Source organism: Ursus arctos, unplaced genomic scaffold (assembly GCF_023065955.2).
Source record: "Ursus arctos isolate Adak ecotype North America unplaced genomic scaffold, UrsArc2.0 scaffold_10, whole genome shotgun sequence".
Lineage (NCBI taxonomy): Eukaryota > Metazoa > Chordata > Mammalia > Carnivora > Ursidae > Ursus > Ursus arctos.
Genome location: NW_026622764.1, coordinates 77,716,716 through 77,735,300, shown reverse-complemented (window position 1 = coordinate 77,735,300; position 18,585 = coordinate 77,716,716). Strand labels below are relative to the sequence as shown.

The 18,585-nt window shown below is 36.8% G+C and overlaps 2 protein-coding genes across 4 annotated transcripts in view; one reads left to right on the top strand and one right to left on the bottom strand.

Moving 5' to 3' along the window:
- Positions 1 to 11,529, top strand: part of RNF17 (ring finger protein 17) — a 122,812-nt gene extending 111,283 nt beyond the window's left edge. For both annotated transcript variants that reach the window (XM_026492936.3, XM_026492935.3), the window contains exons 32-35: positions 1,967 to 2,135; positions 5,647 to 5,782; positions 7,695 to 7,884; positions 11,431 to 11,529. In XM_026492936.3, the coding sequence (XP_026348721.2) occupies positions 1,967 to 2,135; positions 5,647 to 5,782; positions 7,695 to 7,884; positions 11,431 to 11,529 (594 nt within the window). The remainder of the gene's footprint in view (positions 1 to 1,966; positions 2,136 to 5,646; positions 5,783 to 7,694; positions 7,885 to 11,430) is intronic.
- Positions 11,530 to 11,879: 350 nt separating this feature from the next.
- CENPJ (centromere protein J) overlaps positions 11,880 to 18,585 on the bottom strand; it is a 59,461-nt gene continuing 52,755 nt past the window's right edge. For both annotated transcript variants that reach the window (XM_044381681.3, XM_057309865.1), the window contains 4 exons: positions 16,805 to 16,945; positions 16,641 to 16,725; positions 16,443 to 16,563; positions 11,880 to 14,195 (listed from right to left, as the gene is read on the bottom strand). In XM_044381681.3, the coding sequence (XP_044237616.2) occupies positions 14,003 to 14,195; positions 16,443 to 16,563; positions 16,641 to 16,725; positions 16,805 to 16,945 (540 nt within the window). In that variant the 3' untranslated portion in view covers positions 11,880 to 14,002. The remainder of the gene's footprint in view (positions 14,196 to 16,442; positions 16,564 to 16,640; positions 16,726 to 16,804; positions 16,946 to 18,585) is intronic.

Sequence of the window (18,585 nt, the reverse complement as noted above, 5' to 3'; positions counted from 1 at the left end):
AGACCCACTGGACATAGACCCCCACTGATTTTCTTGGGGAGGGTCTTGCCATGCTTTTGCCATTTGCCAATTTGTCCCAGAAAAGTGGTTGCATGATAGTGTAATTGTTTGGGGTGCAAATCTATGGTAAGGTATAGCAAAAGGCTGGCACCAAGGCTTGATGCCCTCAGCTGGTGTCTCTGTTAGGGAAAGGGGCAGCACATTGGCATCACCAGTTCTTCTGTACCTGGAAAAGCCATGCCACCACTCCCAGATGCACTCCAAGAAGGGAAACTTTTTCTCCCCGTATGACCTAGAGGATTCTCAGACCATGCTGCCTGCTCCAGGGTCTCTGCCCTCCTTCCCAGTGGGAGTACCACTACGCCCACCAGGCATGACCTCAGCAATAGCATGGACTTCTAAAACTTCAGACTTTGCCCTCTGCTGCTTACAGTAATTTGGGAATCCACACTTCTCCTTTTCGCAGTCAGTAGTTTTGGAAAAGAGTTTTTCTTGTGTAGTCCCCTGTGTGCAGCTTCACTCTTTCTTTCCCTCCCTCTCTCTTTCTCTCTCTCTCTCTCCACAATCAGGGCTCCCTCCCCTCAGCACCCACAATTCTTTTTTCCCCTAATCCACTCTCTGCAGCCCTACCTTCCATGAGGTGGTCATTTTTCTACTTGTAGATGTCCAGTTTTGTTCTCTCAGTCCTCAGATCAATTTCTTGGGTGTTCAGAATGATTTGATGTTTATCTAGCTGTGTTTAAGGAACAAGGAAAGCCCAGGATCCCCCTATTCCTCCACCATCTTAACTCTTCTTCCCATCTTCCTGATTTTAAATAATTGAAAATTGGTGACCTGCAGTGTGTCCACTGTATAATTTCCTCTTCAGATATTTATTAGTAAAGCAAGTGTTTCATAAGCACTTGCTGGGTTTCCAGTGTTATATTAGTCATATTTTTATCAATATTTATATTTTTAAGGCAGAACTATTTCCACCTTTAAAATCTTAAATATCTCATTTCTTTTCCTCTTCCTACACTGAACTCTAGATGCTCTTTATTCTGCTCTGTTTTCCATGCCATTATCACCTTCTAACACTTTGTCACTGTCTTATTATGTTTGTCTGCTTCTCCCTATTAGAATGTAACTCCTTGAAGACTGGGATTTTTGCCCCTTTTGGTCACAGATGTGTCCCCAGGATCTAGAATACTGCCTAAAATATAGTAGGCACTCAATAAATATAGATTAAATAAATAAGTTCCCTAAAGAAAATTCAATTGTATGTCCTTGCCTAATAAGAAAGAAGAAAGAAGTGGCAAATCAAGTAGCACAGGCAGTTCCTTCAGCTATTTTACATAGTAAACATTCTTTCACAAACAAGGGAAGAATTTGCTTTATAATTCCATTAAAGAAAATAGTAGTGTACAACTGTGTTGGTTTTTATAATGATTTCTTTTCATATTAGTTATTCATTGCTGCATAACAAATTACCTCAGACTTAGCACCTTAAAAAAAACACACATGAGAGTCAGAAATCCAGGAGCTACTTAATTAAGTACTAACTTAGGATCTGTCATTGACAGGCTCAGTGAAGAAGTTGGGGGTGGAGGGGGCACTGCAGGACCCACTTCCAAAAAGACTCTCATGGATATTACCTGGAAGGCTCAGTTCTTGGCCCTGTGGGCCTCCGCATTGTCCTGCTAAGAACATGGCTGCAGTGCTTCCCTGAGAGAGAACGGTTGTAGAAAGAGCTACCACCAAGACAGAGGCCACATGTCTTTGATGATCTGATCTCAGCAGTCATATATCATCACTTATGTCATGTTCTTTTGGTCACAAAGATCAACTCTGGTATCATGCGGGAGGGGAACTGTACAAGGGATCATCGGGGCCATTGTTAGAGGCCACTACAATAATTTTGTCCATATAAATGAATACTAAAAATTACAGAATTTGAAAGTTTTTTCCTTCCCTTCCCCCCACTTAGGTGTATATTTGCCTTGATTCTGTAGAAAGCTGTAATCTGTTTAACCAGCACAGTGATACAGATGACAGTGGAATCAGCTGGGAATCTGAGTCTGAGAGCCTTAATGAAGCACTGCGGAGGTTTAATAAGAATGTGGAGACATTTCCTCCTCTGACGGATTTTAGAACAGGTAAACTAAATTTTCTGAGTAAAATGGGATGCTTAATAAACCGTTGTTTTGTTTTAAGGGCTTTTGAGGTTCAGCTATTTCTAATGTTAACTGATATATATTTTTAATTTTATTATTTTTTATTTTTATAATAATATTTTTTATTATATTATGTTAGTCACCATACAGTACATCCCTGGCTTTTGATGTAAAGTTTGATGATTCACTAGCTGCGTATAACACCCAGTGCACCATGCAATACGTGCCCTCCTTGCTACCCTTCACCATTCTATCCCGTTCCCCCACCCCCCTCCCCTCTGAAGCCCTCAGTTTGTTTCTGAGTCCATAGTCTCTCATGCTTCATTCCCCCTTCTGATTTCCCCCCCCTTTCTTTATCCCTTTCTTCTCCTACGAATCTTCCTACTTCTTATGTTCCATAGATGAGAGAAACCATATGATAATTGTCTTTCTCTGCTTGACTTATTTCACTAAGCATTATCTCCTCCAGTGCTGTCCATGTTGCAGCAAATGTTGAGAACTCGTTCTTTCTGATAGCTGAGTAATATTCCATTGTATATATGGACCACAACTTCTTAATCCAGTCATCTGTTGAAGGGCATCTCGGCTCCTTCCACAATTTAGCTATTGTGGACAATGCTGCTATGAACATTGGGGTGCATATGGCCCTTCTCTTTTTAAATTCAATTTAATTAACATATAGAGTATTAGTTTCAGAGGTAGAATTTAGTGATTCATCAGTTACATATAACACCCAGTGCTCATTAAATCAAGTGCCTCCTTAATGCCCATCACCCAGTTACCCCATCCTCCCCCCACTTGCCTCCTCTCCAGCAACCCTCAGTTTATTTCCTAGAGTTAAGAGTCTCTTATGGTTTGTCTCCCTCTCTGTTTTCATCTTATTTTATTTTTCCTTCCCTTCCCCTATGTTCATCTGTTTTGTTTCTTAAATTCCACATATGAATGAAATCATATGATATTTTTATATACTTTATATGCATAATTTCTTCAATTCCTCAAGATGCCCTATAGATGATCTTTCTCATTTTCTAGATGAGTGAAGTAAGAGAAGGGAAGTAACTGCCTTGGGTCACTTGCATTTTCTAAAACTCTGGCTGCATTGGAAAATTGATGTTTTTTCTAAGCTTAAGGTTTTGCCATTAGCTCAAATTGTTAGAGTTGTCATTCAGACCTAAATGGCAATAATTTTAATTACAAACCACCTACACTGATAATTCTGAAGTAGGGTAGGGGAGCTCAGATTGTGTCCTGTCCTGTCAGGATAGGTCAAATAGTGCTTTTTTTTCTTCTAATCCATTCCTACCCATATTTAGTAAACATATGTAATTCTTCTATGAAGAAAATGCATCTTGTTACTGGTGTTGACAATTTCTGAAAAGCAAGAGTGGTGTTCTATACATTTTTATCGGTATGTGATATATAGAGGTGTTCATAGCATTTCGTACATATCAGAGGATATGCGAAAGCAAAGGAAAGCATCAGCCTAAAGTCTTGCCTGATTTTACTCAATGAGATTTTAATTGTGACTCATGTTTGGTGGATAAACAGCACTTGTTATTCACTCTGCCTGGAATATTCTTCCCTCAAACTGTACAGAAGTTTAGATCTCTGCTCAACTGTCCCCATATTGCAGGTTTTCCTTGTCCTCCCCATATAAAGTAGCACTGCCTGCCACCCTCCCCTACCCCATTTTTCTCCATGCCTTCTATTCCTTTTTAAAATAGCACTGTGAGCAGGGACTCTCTGTACTGCTGTGTCACCCGCAGTTAGAAGGGTACCTTGCACAAGTTAGGTGCTCATAAACATTTGTTGAATGAGTGAAATAATAAATTCATGCTTTTTTCATTTTATAAACTCAGATTTATAGTCTGGAAAAAGCAATTCCTTCCTCATTGTCTTCTTGTCTCAAGGGAAGTCACAGAAACTTCTATTCTGTGCGTAATGTGATCATTCATAGAGCTATATGTAGTTCCATTTTCTGTGGGCGTTTTTGTGTGTGTGTGTGTGTGTGTATTTTATTTTTTCTGTGGCTATTTTATTTTTTCTGTGGGTATTTTATTTTTTATTCTTCAATAAGTTTTTTTAAAGTATGCATATGTACAAGCTGATTCATAGGCAAGTGCTTATTAAAAAGTTTTGTAGGTTAAAATAACATGACAATTAGGTTGGTTGGGGTTTTTGGTTTTTGGTTTTTTTAGTTCTATTTTGAGATGAACGTTCAGCCATGTTTTTAAGGCTGGAAATGGTAAAAGTTGAGACTGTTAACAGTGATTCAGTCAGTTGCTTACTGTGCAAAGAGCTCTATTGGAGGAGATTCTTTATTGTTCTACTGATAATCTTTTCAATAAACACAAATTATTTAAAACTCTTTAATAAAATCTTTGTCCATTAGAGTCATGTAGTATTTAATTACCACTTGCCCACAACTACACTTCTGTAGAAATTATGTAGAAAAGAATATGATTACAAAGAGAGGGATGGAAGTAGGGCAAGACAAGAGCCTGAAGTGTGTTCCATCTACTCTGAAATCTCAAAGTGTATGAAGAGAAGGGAAGTACACACTATACTAATTTTTCCACAATTTTACTCAAGCGTAGCATTCATTTATTAGCAGATTTTCCATCGAGCAATTTCTTGTACCGGGTACCATATTAGGAATACAAATACAGTTCTGCACATAAGAATTAGTGGGCTAACTGAGAGGGACATGAAAACCAAGTTCAGTATGAAAACAACAGCTCTTATCAATGGTGTATGCACAGTACCATAGGATCACAGAGAAACCAATGACTAGGAGTAGTCAGGGCTTTATAAAAATCATGTTGGAGCTGATCTTTGAAAGAGATGTTTATCAGAAAAAGGGAAGGGGAACATTCTAATTATGGGGAACAGCCATGATGTAAAGTAGAAGCTCAGGTAATTCTAGTTAGGTTAACACTTGAGAAAATGTGATGGGAGTTGGTTGGGAGTAGATTGTGAAGAACCCTATCATTGCAGTACTAAGGACTTGATATTCCAGATGGTTATAATCCCATTGAAGAATTTTAAACAAGGGCAATTGAATTTTTTAAATTTAATTCTGGTACTTTTATCGAAAATGGATTGGAAGAGGACAAAATTGAAGGAAATAGCAGAAACCATTTTATTATCTTTTGCAGAAGATGATGGCTTAAATGAAAAGGAATTTCGGGAGTCTAACAGGTGGGGGCATTGGAAGGATAGTGTAATCCATGGGCAGAAGAACTAGGAACTATGAGAATGGGAGAAGAGCCTTTCTTCAGAGTTTGATTCTTAGGAATTAGGAAAAACAAGGTGTAATAAATTATAAACAGAAAAAAGCAGAATCCAACATATGACAGACTGTTGAGTGTTTAAATCTGAATGATGCATTTATGGTGATTACATTTTCTTTGTACTTTTCTGATTTTAAAAAAATGTTTTTTAAAGAAAATACAAGGCAATGTGATTTTTTCCTTTTTATCTGTCTTTCCAGAAATGCCTTGCCTTGCAGAATATGATGATGGCTTATGGTATAGAGCAAAGATTGTGTCTGTTAAAGAATTTAATCCTCTAGCTGTCCTGGTACAATTTGTTGATTACGGATCAACTGAGAAGCTGACAATAAACAGGTTTTTGTTTTTGTTTTTTAAGTCAACTTAATTGAATTAAAATTCTTAGAGGTTTTTTAAATAATAATTATTGGGAAAGTTTTGGTTTTCCTTTTAAAAGAAAACTATTTTAAAGCTATTTATTAGGATTTTTAAAATCTGTAAGTCTTTTTACTGTGGTAAAATATAGAATTTAGCATTTTAGCCATTTTTAAGCATACATTTAATTGTCATTAGGTATATTCAGGATGTTGTGTAGCTGTTGCCACTGTCCATTTTCAAGATGTTTTCCTAATCCCAAACTGAAATTCTGTACCCACTAAACAGTAACATTCTATTCCCTTTTCCTCACCTCCTGGTAACCATTTTCTACTTTCTGTCTCTGAATTTGTCCTATTTTAGATACCTTATATAAGTACTGTCATATAGTATCTGTCCTTTTGTGTCCAGTTTATTTTACTTAGGATAAAGTTTTCAGGGTACACTCAATTGTATCTTGTATCAGAATTTCATTATTTCTATGGCTAAATAACACTCCTTTGTATGTCTATACTACGTTTTATTTATTCATATGTTGATGGACACTTGGGTTGTTTCCATCCTCCGGCTATTATGAATAACGCTGCTATGAACATTAATGTACAAGTAGCTGTTGGAGTCCCTGCTTTCAGTTGTTTGGTATGTATACCTAGAAGTGGAATTGCTGGATCATATAGTAATTTTGTTGAGCTCTTTGAAGAACTGCCAAACTTTTCTGCAGTGTCTCTACCATTTTACATTCCCACCAGCAATACACAAGGGTTCCAGTTTCTCCACATCCTTGCCAACACTTGCTATTTTCCTTTTTTTGTTTGTAATATTTAATTGTGGTAAAATACATGTATCATAAAATTTACCATATTAACCATTTTAAATGTATAATTAAGTAGTGTTAACTATACTCACATTGTTATATAGCCAACTTCCAGAACTCTTTTCATTTTGCACAACTGAAACTCTATGACCTTTAAACAACATTCCCCATTCATTTCCTCCTCATCCAGCCCCTGGCAACCACCATTCTACTTTCTTTCCCGATGAATTTAACTATTGTAGGTATCTCATATAAGTAGAATCATACAGTATTTGTCCTTTTGTAACTGGCTTATTTCATTTAGCATAGTTTCCTTAAGGTTCACCATGTTGTAGCATGTGTCAGAATTTCCTTCCTTTTTAAGGCTGAATAATATTCCATCATATGTATACACTACCTTTTATTTATCCATTCATCCATGGATAAGTGGATATTTGGATATTTGGGTTGAATCCACCTTTTAGCTTTCGTGAGTAATGCTGGTATGAACATGAGCGTACATATCTCTTCGAGACCCTGCTTTCAATTCTTTGGGGGTATATACTGAGAAGTAGAATTGTTGGATCACATGCTTATTCTCTTTTTAGTATTTGGAGAAACCAGAGAACTGTTTTCCATAGCAGCTGTACCATTGTACACTAAGTGTCCAAGAGTTCCAGTCTCTCTCCACATCCTCACCAACACTTGGTATTTTCTAGTGTTTTGATAGTAGCCACCTTAATGGATGTGAGGTTGTATCTCACTGTGGCTTTGATTTTCATCTCCCTGATGATGAATGATATCGAGCACCTTTTCATGTGGTTGTTGGCCATTTATGTCTTGGAGAAATGTCTACATTTTAGTGTATACTTTCTCTCATTCTGTAGGTTGCTTTTTCACTGTTGGTTGTGTCTTTTGTGGAGTTTTTAATTTTGATGTAGTCCAGTTTATTTTTTCTTCTGTTGTTTGTGCTTTTGGTATCATAGCTAATCCATTGCCAAATCCAATGTCATAAATTTTTCCCCTTTGTTTTAAAGCTTTAGCCATTAGAGAATTTTAATTGTGACATTCTGAACATTTTAAGAATTTCTTTTGTGACAGACTGCGTCAAATTCCTCTTCACCTTATGCAGTATCCAGCCCGAGCCATAAAGGTGCTCTTGGCAGGGTTTAAACCTCCCTTAAGAGATCCAGGAAAGACCAGAATACCATACTGTCCCAAATGGAGCATGGAAGCATTGTGGGCTATGATAGACTGTCTTCAGGGAAAACAACTTTATGCTTCTTCCAAGGTAACTATCTATCTTCATAAGCCAAAATCTTATTGAAGATATTTTTAGGGTCCCTATTCTAATACTTTCTAAAGTGCTTTCTATCTGTGTAACTCTAGATGAAAAAAAAAACTTTTAAAGTATATAAATCTATATAAATACTACAAAAAAGTATATAAAGTATATAAATCTATGTAAATACTACAAAATTAATTTTAAGGCTTGTTAAAATTATGCTTTAGTTTATATTTAGCAGACTTTAGTTAGCACTACAATGGTATAAAATATCACTGATGTAATGAATATGAAAATGATCAAGATGAGCATCCTGTAATCAAAGAACTCCTAAATCTGTGAGGGAAATGAAACATTTGTAAACCATTAATAAATATGAGGTAGAATGAAATATGTTCTATAAAAGAAATATAGGTACAAGAAGCTCTATTTCCATCTGGAGAGAGCAGGATAGTACACAGTATTTGAGCTCCTCCTTAGCAGGCCGTCAAATGATAAGTGAATAGGTAGGTCTGGGAAGTGACACTGAACTGCATCCTAAAAGTAGGAAGGACCAGAACAGGAATTCTGGTCAAAGCCATGGAAAGGATTGAATTGTAGTAATTTTGAATTGTTTAATGCAGTAGAACCTGTATCGAAAGGTTCAAATAAACACATACAGCACTCACATCCCACACATAGCACACACAAAAAATACACAACACACACTACACTTAATAGAAAATAACACGCAAAATATATGGCACACAGACACCCATACACCACATACTCACCACACAACACATATCATATACCACACAAAAAACCACACACAACACACACACATACCAAAAACATCACACACACTACACATACACCAGACACATCACGTGTCATAAAAACTACACTCAGAGCACACATATACCACACACAATACACACAAAACAAGAATTACACAAATGAAATATACAAGACACACAAACACCCCATATAGCACGCACACCATACATACCCCACACAACTACAGAAATACTGTTCGCATACCACATATTCACCACAGACACCACACATAACCAGCACCACATGAACAACTCAAAAATACACACCACTGAAGAATAGCACACATACAGGACTCACACCCTGCACATAATAGAGAAACATACAACACACACTACACATGTAGAATATACAAAATATACTGCAACCAAAACATCCAAACACCATATACTCACCATTCAGCACACACCAAACATATACACACATCACTCAAAAAACGTTCAGACCTCATACACACACCTACATCACATTTCTACTACAAATGGCACACACAACACATATTCATCACGTCACATCACCCAATATTCATGCACCCTACATATAACATACCACACAGAAAACACAGATACCACACACATACACCACTCATAACCTGACACACAGTACTCACATACCATGCACATACACATACTGCACACGTTTTAAACACACCACACATATACCTAGACACACCACACACCACATAAAAACCAGACTGAGGGTGCACATACAGCACACACAACACACATAGCACACACACAAATATACAACACACACTAAATATACAGCACACACATACCACACATACACCACAAAAACACCACACACATATAAAAATAGACAATGCACACTACAGAAATTTCATTCACACACCACATATAGACCATATAGGCACCACACATAACTAACACCACACAAACACACAACACTGGAACATGCACACCGCTCACAACAGACACGAGCATACACTACACACTAAGGCAGATAGCACACACACAAACATACAACACACAAAACACATATGGAACAAAAACATACCACATACCATGCACATGTGAAACCAGTACACCATTTACATCACACATACCATACTTATACCACACAAACACATCACACATACAACACTTAAATATCACGCATGCCATTCATACACTACATACAACTTATACTACACACACAAAGTATATGCCACATATATACACATACATATTTCACACCATACACATATATCTCACACATATAATGTATACACACTAAACACACATAATATATACACAAATACACCATGCACCAGTCAAAACCACACTCACACTGCTCATATACCATAGGCACTCCATACATACAGTACACAAAACATACACTCCATACAGCACATACAAACTGCACATAACACAAACCACACATAGCACCACACAAAAACCACGCCAAAATATACCACACACACTACAGAAATACCATTTACACACCACAAATACACCACACACATACCAGCACCACACATATACCTCGCAAACGTACAAAACCAAAACACACACCTCACACATACACCACTCAACACCACACAACACAGAAAAAGACAACATGCATAACACATATAGAATACGCACACAGAGAGCACCTGGGTGGCTCAGTTGGTTAAGTGCCCAACTTGTGATTTTGGCATAGGATCGTGGGATCGAGCCCTGTGTGGGGCTCTGCACTCAGCAGGGAGTCAATACTTAAGATTCTCTCTCCTTCTCTCCCTCACTCCACTCACACACACACAGTTTTGCCCTAATAGATAAATCATTAAAAAAAAAATACAACATACTGCACACACATACCCACATACACACTACACATACAACACACACACCAAACATACCACACAGACACACCACACAATCAACAGCACACACACACCTATATGACACATACAACATATTTATTTTAAAAAATGTTCAAATAAGGAAGTCCAGAAGTTTAATATGTGTTCTTCAGCAGTTTAGCATGTCACAAAGGGATAGCCCATAGGCAGAATCTGGCCTGTTTTAAAATTGGAAAAATTTAACCAAAAAAAGTCTGTATTTCTGAGTTCTGATGAAATATTATAAATTCCAGGAATTCTAGGTCTCCTCTCCAAAATGGCAGTCAGCTGAAGTAGTATAGCAGCTCCTTTGGAAATACACTCTGGTTCACCCTAGTCCTCAACACTGTTGTTTCAGCCCAACCTGCCTTGATTTTAGGACCCAGGATTTGGGGATTCCTGATGTACTGGCTCTGACAAGAATGAGTTCTGGATGAACAGTGCTATTACTAGAAAGTGCTTTTTGAAAATCTCTGTACATATCATGCTTTTGTGTGTGCAGAGTAGTGTAAATAGCTTATGTACAGTTTCTCTCAAGAAGCCAGTGAAATACAGACGGGGCTAGTAAGTATTCTTACAGACATATATTTATTCATCTCTATGAATAACATGCAAAATTTGGTCAGTTTATGCAGTTTATAGGTAGAATATAAATGAATTTTAACAGGGATGGCAGTGTTAGAGCCCACTGGCTTAATCTAGGAAAACTTTGGGTTGGAGTTACAATCTAAATAAAGTTATAAGAATGGAAAGAATGTGATTTAATAGGAAACCATCACAATGACCTTTTTAAAATATAAATTATTAATAAATTTGGAGAATGCATTTCCCTTCCTATATGATATAGGCCAGATGTAGGAGGGAAAAAACAGCAAAGACATTACTGTATTTTCTTGACAACTATCTTTCAGGCTCAGGCACCAGAACAAATAGTGACATTATATGAAGATGAACAGTATCCAGTTCATATGTCATTAGTAGAAATGGGGCTGGCAGACCAAGACGAATGATGTAAGTATCATTACTTCTTGTTACCCCTTATAGTGGAGATTAATGCTAAATTGCCCATAAAAGCACCTTCAGGCTGTCCTTGATTTCTCAAAGAATGACAACAAAGCTCAACAAAAATCTCTCTTCTAGACTTCTTCATAGGCCCTTTCACCTATTGAATACCAGAATCAGAGTGGATCTGCATCTGTAAGAATGCTTGGAATGACTATCATAGTACCAGACAGTTGTTGGGGATGGGCAGGAGCGCAGACAGAAGTGGGCACTATGAGTAATTTAAGCACGTAAGGGTATGGGATGCACAGAACACTACTGAACAATCCATGACCTAATAACAAAGCTATTAAAGTACTTGGATAACCAGCTGTTTATTCATCCATGTAAATGTAACAAGTGATTCAGTCACTAGTTTGAACATTTAATTAAGCAGAGGTTTTCAATAACATGCATTGTGTTTTTCAGGTATACAGTGCACAGCATCTATACAGCAGCCGCCCGGAAGAAAGTTTTCTGTTATGTGTGAGCCATTTCAGACTTATTTTTCTTGACTTGTTCTGCAATAGTGCTGGCCTTTTTTTTTTCCCCTTACATGTTAAACTCTCAGGAATTGTTTGAAAAAGTTAATAAATACTTGCTTTCAAATATTTTCTGGTTTTATTTTACAGTGATTTCAAAATCAAGTATTTTAGGCACATGAAAAAATGAACTACAAGTTCATTTTATTATGAATGTATATTAAGTTTCAGAAGACAGACCTCTTAGTACAGTCGAAGACTCCTGTAGTGCCCTTCCTCATTCCTCCTCCCTGCAGAGGTGAACACTGTTGTGAATTGGGTGTTTATTTTTATTTTACTGCATATGAATGCATCCATAAAGCAAGATATACTACTACTGTGTATATTTTTTAATGAGTGTGCTGTTGCACCTTTACTTTTCTCACTATCTGTGCTGTTTATCCATGTTGGTATGCAGAGCTCTATTTTATTCACTTTCACTCTTCTATCCATCTCTGCACATTAATCTGTTGATATTTAGGTCATTACCAGTTTTTTTCTCAATTACAGATATTCTTCTGTAGGACCCCTTGCACACATGCTATGGGTTTTCCAGTATACATACTTAGTAGTGGAACTTACTAGGTCATGAGGTAATTGCTTTCCAAAAAGTGGATTTACTTAATTTACTACCATCAGTAGTCTGAGTTCCTTGGCAATGTGTGGTGTGGCCAGACTGTTATTTGCTAGTATTGATACTAGTATAAAAAGGTATCTCGTTATTTCAATATGTATTCACTAGTTTACTAGTCACTTGTTTGTTCATATCCTTTGTCCATTTTTCTGCTGAGTTGTTTGTAATTATCTTATTGATTTGTAGGAATTCTTTATATTTTCTGGATATTAATTCTTCGTCAAGTATATATATCTTCTAGTCTGTGGCTCATCTTTTCTCCTTTTTTGTGGTATCTTTGGACACACTTTTCATTCATCAACCTTTTAAGTTTGTACTGTGTCTCATTTAAAAATCCTTCTCTATCCTGAAGTAATATATATAATTCCTTATTTGAGAAGTTTACAACTTTTTTCATATTCAGTTCTTAAATTACCTGGAATTGATACACTTAGCTGTTTTTAAAAATGGGAGTCATTGCTAATATTACTGTATATTGCACTTAAGTGACTATACCAACCTGTAATTATTATATAAATTGATATATAGGTGACTTGCACTTCTATCAAGGACATCTTGCTTCTGTCAACCTACAGTTTTACATAGGTTAGAACATCAAGGTACCTGTGGTTGATCAGTTAACACCAGCTCTAGTTATTTTTCCCACCCCCTCCATTCTCACATCTCCCATTTTAACTAGTTATATATCATCACAGTAAATGTTTTCTCCTTACTATGATTATCTGTACTCACAGATGAATTCTTCTACTTATTTTGGTGTTTGACTTATCTGTTTTCATTCACTGTTTTAACTTCCCATTCTATTACAATTAAAGGACCTCTTTAGTAGATAAAATGCTTTAATCTTAGTACTAATTGAACATAGTATATTCTGACTGGAGACATTCTCTTACTCCTTGAGTAAACTTTCTGTGCAAGTCCTTTATGGCTGATGTGCTCGTGGAACATCTGTGCTCTTGTATTTCTTATACTTCTTGGTTTTTATAACCATCTTCAACAAAAGTGCCTCGTTATTTTTGCAGTCTATAGAGTTTATAACAAATAATGCTTTCCTTAGTCATGCAATTACTATAGAAAGACAGGTGAATTAAAAATGAAAGCTGTTCTTATACATTTCAAAGAATATAAAAAGCTATGGTGTTTTATTTTATAATCCATAATCTTTTCCATTTATATATATACACACACACTGTATATATAAATTAAACCACAGAAACAATAAGAAATGTACATTTTTTAACAAAATCAAGTTAGTGTTATTTCATGATTAGTCATGCACCAGGATCATTACAATTTTGTATCCATTAGAACATTACCATCCTTGTCTTTAACCCTTATTCGACCAGATGTATATTTTGTTTCTTGATGACCATTTGTATATACAGTTTTAACAGTGCCATCTGGATATTCCCGTCTCTTGAACTGGGCAGTGTGTAGTTCTCTTTGGCCATTATTAAACTCTATGATTTTGTTGCCATCTCTGTAAATTTAAAATAAAATTTAATTTCTTTAAAATATTAAATATATAACAGGAAAATGATCTAATAGTGGCCTTTTGATTCTGGGAGTTCTCTCCTCTCCTAGAACCTCCATTGGTCCTCTCCCTGCACAATACCTTCTTTGCAAATTCTTTCCACCCTGTTTCTGCTTCAGGCTGATAGTTCCACATAAATGTGCCCATGAAAAGTTTTTAATTTATGTTTTCACTACAAAATGTTAGGTTTGTTTTTTAATTTTACATGTATTCTGCCTCTAAGAAAATTGGGCATTGTATTAAAATATGGCTTCCAGGGGTGGCTCAGTCAGTTAAGTGTCTGCCTTCAGCTCAGGTCATGATCCCCAGGGTCCTTAGATCGAGCCCTGTGTCGGGAATCCCTGCTCAGCAGGGAGCCTGCCTCTTCCTCTGCCTGCCGCTCCCCCTGCTTGCTTGTGCACGTGCTCTCTCTCTAATTAAAATCTTTAAAAAAAAATATGGCTTTCAGTTTTGACCTTTATTCTTTTCAATAAATTATAAGCAGTCTGAGTGCCTGCTCTTTATCAGGTTGGAGAAGAGCGTTTATATCCCTGGGAAGGGCCATAAATCAGACTTTTCTGAAGCAGTGAAACAAAGAAGCTGTTAATCCCAAGTGGACTGTTTGATGTGCATGCAGGACATTCAAAATGAACCCATAAATCTATCTATAATGTGCTGTTAGAAACACAAGGCTAGGCTATAGATTGTGAATCACCATTTCTCAACATAGTGTTTTTTCCCTATTTTGGTTATTTCTCAAATTTTATGTGACTGTAATGGCTTTGTGCCACATACACATGTTAGACCTAAAAGCCATTTTGAGAGCCACTGTTTTATCAAGTGCTGCCCCAGGATCAGGGATGACAGCATCACCTGAGACATTATTAGAAATGCAAATTATTGGCATGGGGCCCAGCAATCTGCAACTGAAAAATTCTTCCAGGTAGTTTTAATGCACAGTGAAGTTGAAGAACAGCCACTATAAATAAAAAATGCCAAAATAATCCTGAATGATCTGATATCTAGAATTTGCTTGAATGTAGATGAAAAAAGATTAGCCACAAGTTAATAATTGTTGAAGATGGACAGATGGGTACATGGAGTTTTTCATATTATTTTCTCTACTTTTTATTATAAAAATATCAAACATGAGTTAAAAGAAGATGGGAAAGTTTCTGAAATAGCTCAAAGTATAATGTCCACGTAAGACTTTCCTCAAGTTTTAGGAGAGATTGGTATTTATTTAGTTGAGCACCAGAGAAAGTTTCTAACCATGTTAAGGGAAAAACACTCTCATGACCATAGAAGTTCCTACATTTTTTGAATTAGTGTTTTATTTATTTATTGCTAACTTTCTATCACAGAACTCAAGTTAGTTACATGCATGCACACTCTAGGAAAGGAGGGTGCAAACTAAGTAGGACAGTGGACTTGACAAACCTTCACCATGGTTTTAACTGGTGCCTACAAGAAGTTCTGTACTGTGGACTGAAGAAGTCAGAAGTCTCTAACTTCAAGAAATGTTAACACTCAGAAGGATAAAGAAGTTACTATTTTAAAGAACTTAGTCAGGGAGGCCAGAAGAAAATACCAATCAGGCAGGGACAGGGAGATCCAGCAAATCAAAATATAAGACAGGGAACAGATATAGTCTAATTCAAATATTGCCATCATTGTTTGGTTGTTCTTAAAAACTAATAGGGCAGCTTCCCTTCTTTGTTTTATTCACGGTTTTCAAATTTCACCAATTTTTTTTTTTAAGATTTATTTATTCAAGAGAGAGAGAGAGAGCATAAGCAGTGGGGAGGGGCAGAGGGAGAGGGAGAAGCAGGCTCCCCACTGAGCAGGGAGCCGGACACAGGGGCTCCACCCCAGGACCCTGGGATCATGACCTGAGCCGAAGGCAGACGGAGCCACCCAGGTGCCCCAACAAATCCATTTCTATACAAATACTTGCCATTCCCCTTTTGTGAAGTGCTGTACAGACTCTCTTTTAAGTTTTTAGGCTACAGACTATATATTAGAACCTATATGTCTCTAATTCTAAACTCCAAAATGCTGAACTCTTTTCACCTGTTCTCAGAGTATCTGTACTCACTGCTAAACTTACTGAAATTCTGAATGACTTACATAAATGTTTCATGATTTTTAAAAATTCACTTGGAAATAGAAGTTGAAAACTGGCAAATCTAGAAGCAAAGTTAACAGATATACCTTTGTACCCTTACAATTGTACCATCTGGAAAAATGCTTTCTTCTTGTCCATCAGGAAATAGGTTTTTGATAGTCTGGTCAGGAAATGTGATTTCTTTTCTCCCATCTGGGAAATGTTTTTCTGTTGAAAAAAGGTTACTGTAAGTATTTTATTTTTAAAGAAAGGAAAGTAATTAGGAGAGGCAGAGCAAGTTTTACCTATTTGCCCACTTGAGAAATGTAAGATTTCTAGTCCTTGTGGGTAAGTAGTGTGAGTAGTCTGGGCAGACGCGTAGTAGTAGATCTGTAAAGACACAAAGTCAGCATGTGTTTTCTTTAGAGATGGCTAAGCCACGGGGGAGAACACTCCTAGGGAAACCTACCACTCTCTCATCTGGCATGACCTGCTTCACATCACCATTAAAGAAATTGACGGTGACAGTCTTCCCATCTGCACTCACTTCTTTTCGAGTTCCATTTGGAAACAATATAACATGGCACCCATTCTTATAAACCTTTTCTATCTACAAAAAAAGAGAAACAAGATTATCAATAGGAGAGATTTCCTCCTGACACATGACAAAAATATCCCTAATTCTCTTCCAAACTGCCTACTTTGAAATCTTTCATAACAAAAGGCAAAAACATTGTCTCAAAAACACATCACCATTCTTATATCACCTATTCCCCAAAACAAACTCATTTTTTGCTGAGTTTTCTTTTTTTATTAAGTATAGCTGACGCACAATATTAGTTTCAGGTGTACGACATGGTGATTTTACAAGTCTATATGTAATGCTGTGCTCACCTCAAGTGTAGCTTTCCCATCTGTCACCAAAGTATCATCCCTATGATGTACCTTTCATCCCCATGACTTATTCATAACTAGAAACCTATATCTCCCACTCCCCTTGACCCATTTTGTCCATACCCCTATCCTCCCCCCGCTGGCAACCATCAGCTTGTTCTCTGTATTTATAGGTCTGATTCTGCTTTTGGTTTATTCATTTGATTTTTTAGATTCCATGTACGTGAAATCATATGGTACTTAGTCTGACTTATTTCCCTTAGCATAATACCATTTAGGTACATCCACGTTGTAGCAAATGGCAAGATCTCATCCTTTTTTATGGTTGTGTAATATTCCAGTGTGTGTGCATGTATGTGTGTCTATGTGTGTGTGTGTACACCACATCTTCCTTATCCATTTGTCTCAATGTACACTTGGGTTGCTTCCATATCTTGACTATTGTAAATAATGTTGCAATAAACATAAGGGTGCATATATCTTTTTGAATTAGTGTTTTTGTTTCCTTTGGGTAAATACCAGTAGTGGAATTATTGAATCATGGTATTTCTATTTTAACTTTTTGAGGAATCTCCATACCATCTTCCACAGTGGCTACACCAGTTTGCATTCCCATCAACAGTGTACAAGGGGTCCTTTTTCCCCACATTCTAACAGCTATTTCTTGTCTTTTTGATTTTCGCCATTCTGACGGGTGTGACGTGATAGCTCATTGTGGCTTTGATTTGCATCTTCCTGATTAGTGATGCTAAGCATCTTTTCATTTGTCTGTTGGTCATGTCTTATTCGGAAAAATATCTGTTCAGGTCCTCTGCCCATTTCTTGATTGTTTTTTGGGTGTTGAGTCGTGTAAGTTCTTCATATATTTTGGATACTAACTTACACTTACCAGATATGTTATTTGCAAATATCTTCTCCCATTCAGTAAGTTGCCTTTTTGTTTTACTGATAGTTTCCTTTGCTTTACACAAAAGCTTTTTAGTTTGGTGTAGTCCCAATAGTTTTGTTTCTTGTCTGAGACCTATCTTGAAAAATGTTGCTATAGCTGATGTCAAAGAGGTTACTGCCTGTGCTCTCTTGTAGTAGTTTTATAGTTTCAGGTCTCGCATTTAGTTCTTTAATCCCTTTTGAGTTTGTCTTTGTGTATAGTATAAGAAAGTGGTCCAGTTTCATTCTTTTGCATGTAGCTATCCAGTTTTCCTAATACCATTTATTGAAAAGACTGTCTTTTTCCCATTGTATATTCTTGCCTCCTTTGTCATAGATTAATTGACCATAAAAGCATGGGTTTAGGGGCACCTGGGTGGCTCAGTTGGTTAAGTGTCTGCCTTTGGCTCAGGTCATGATCCCAGCATC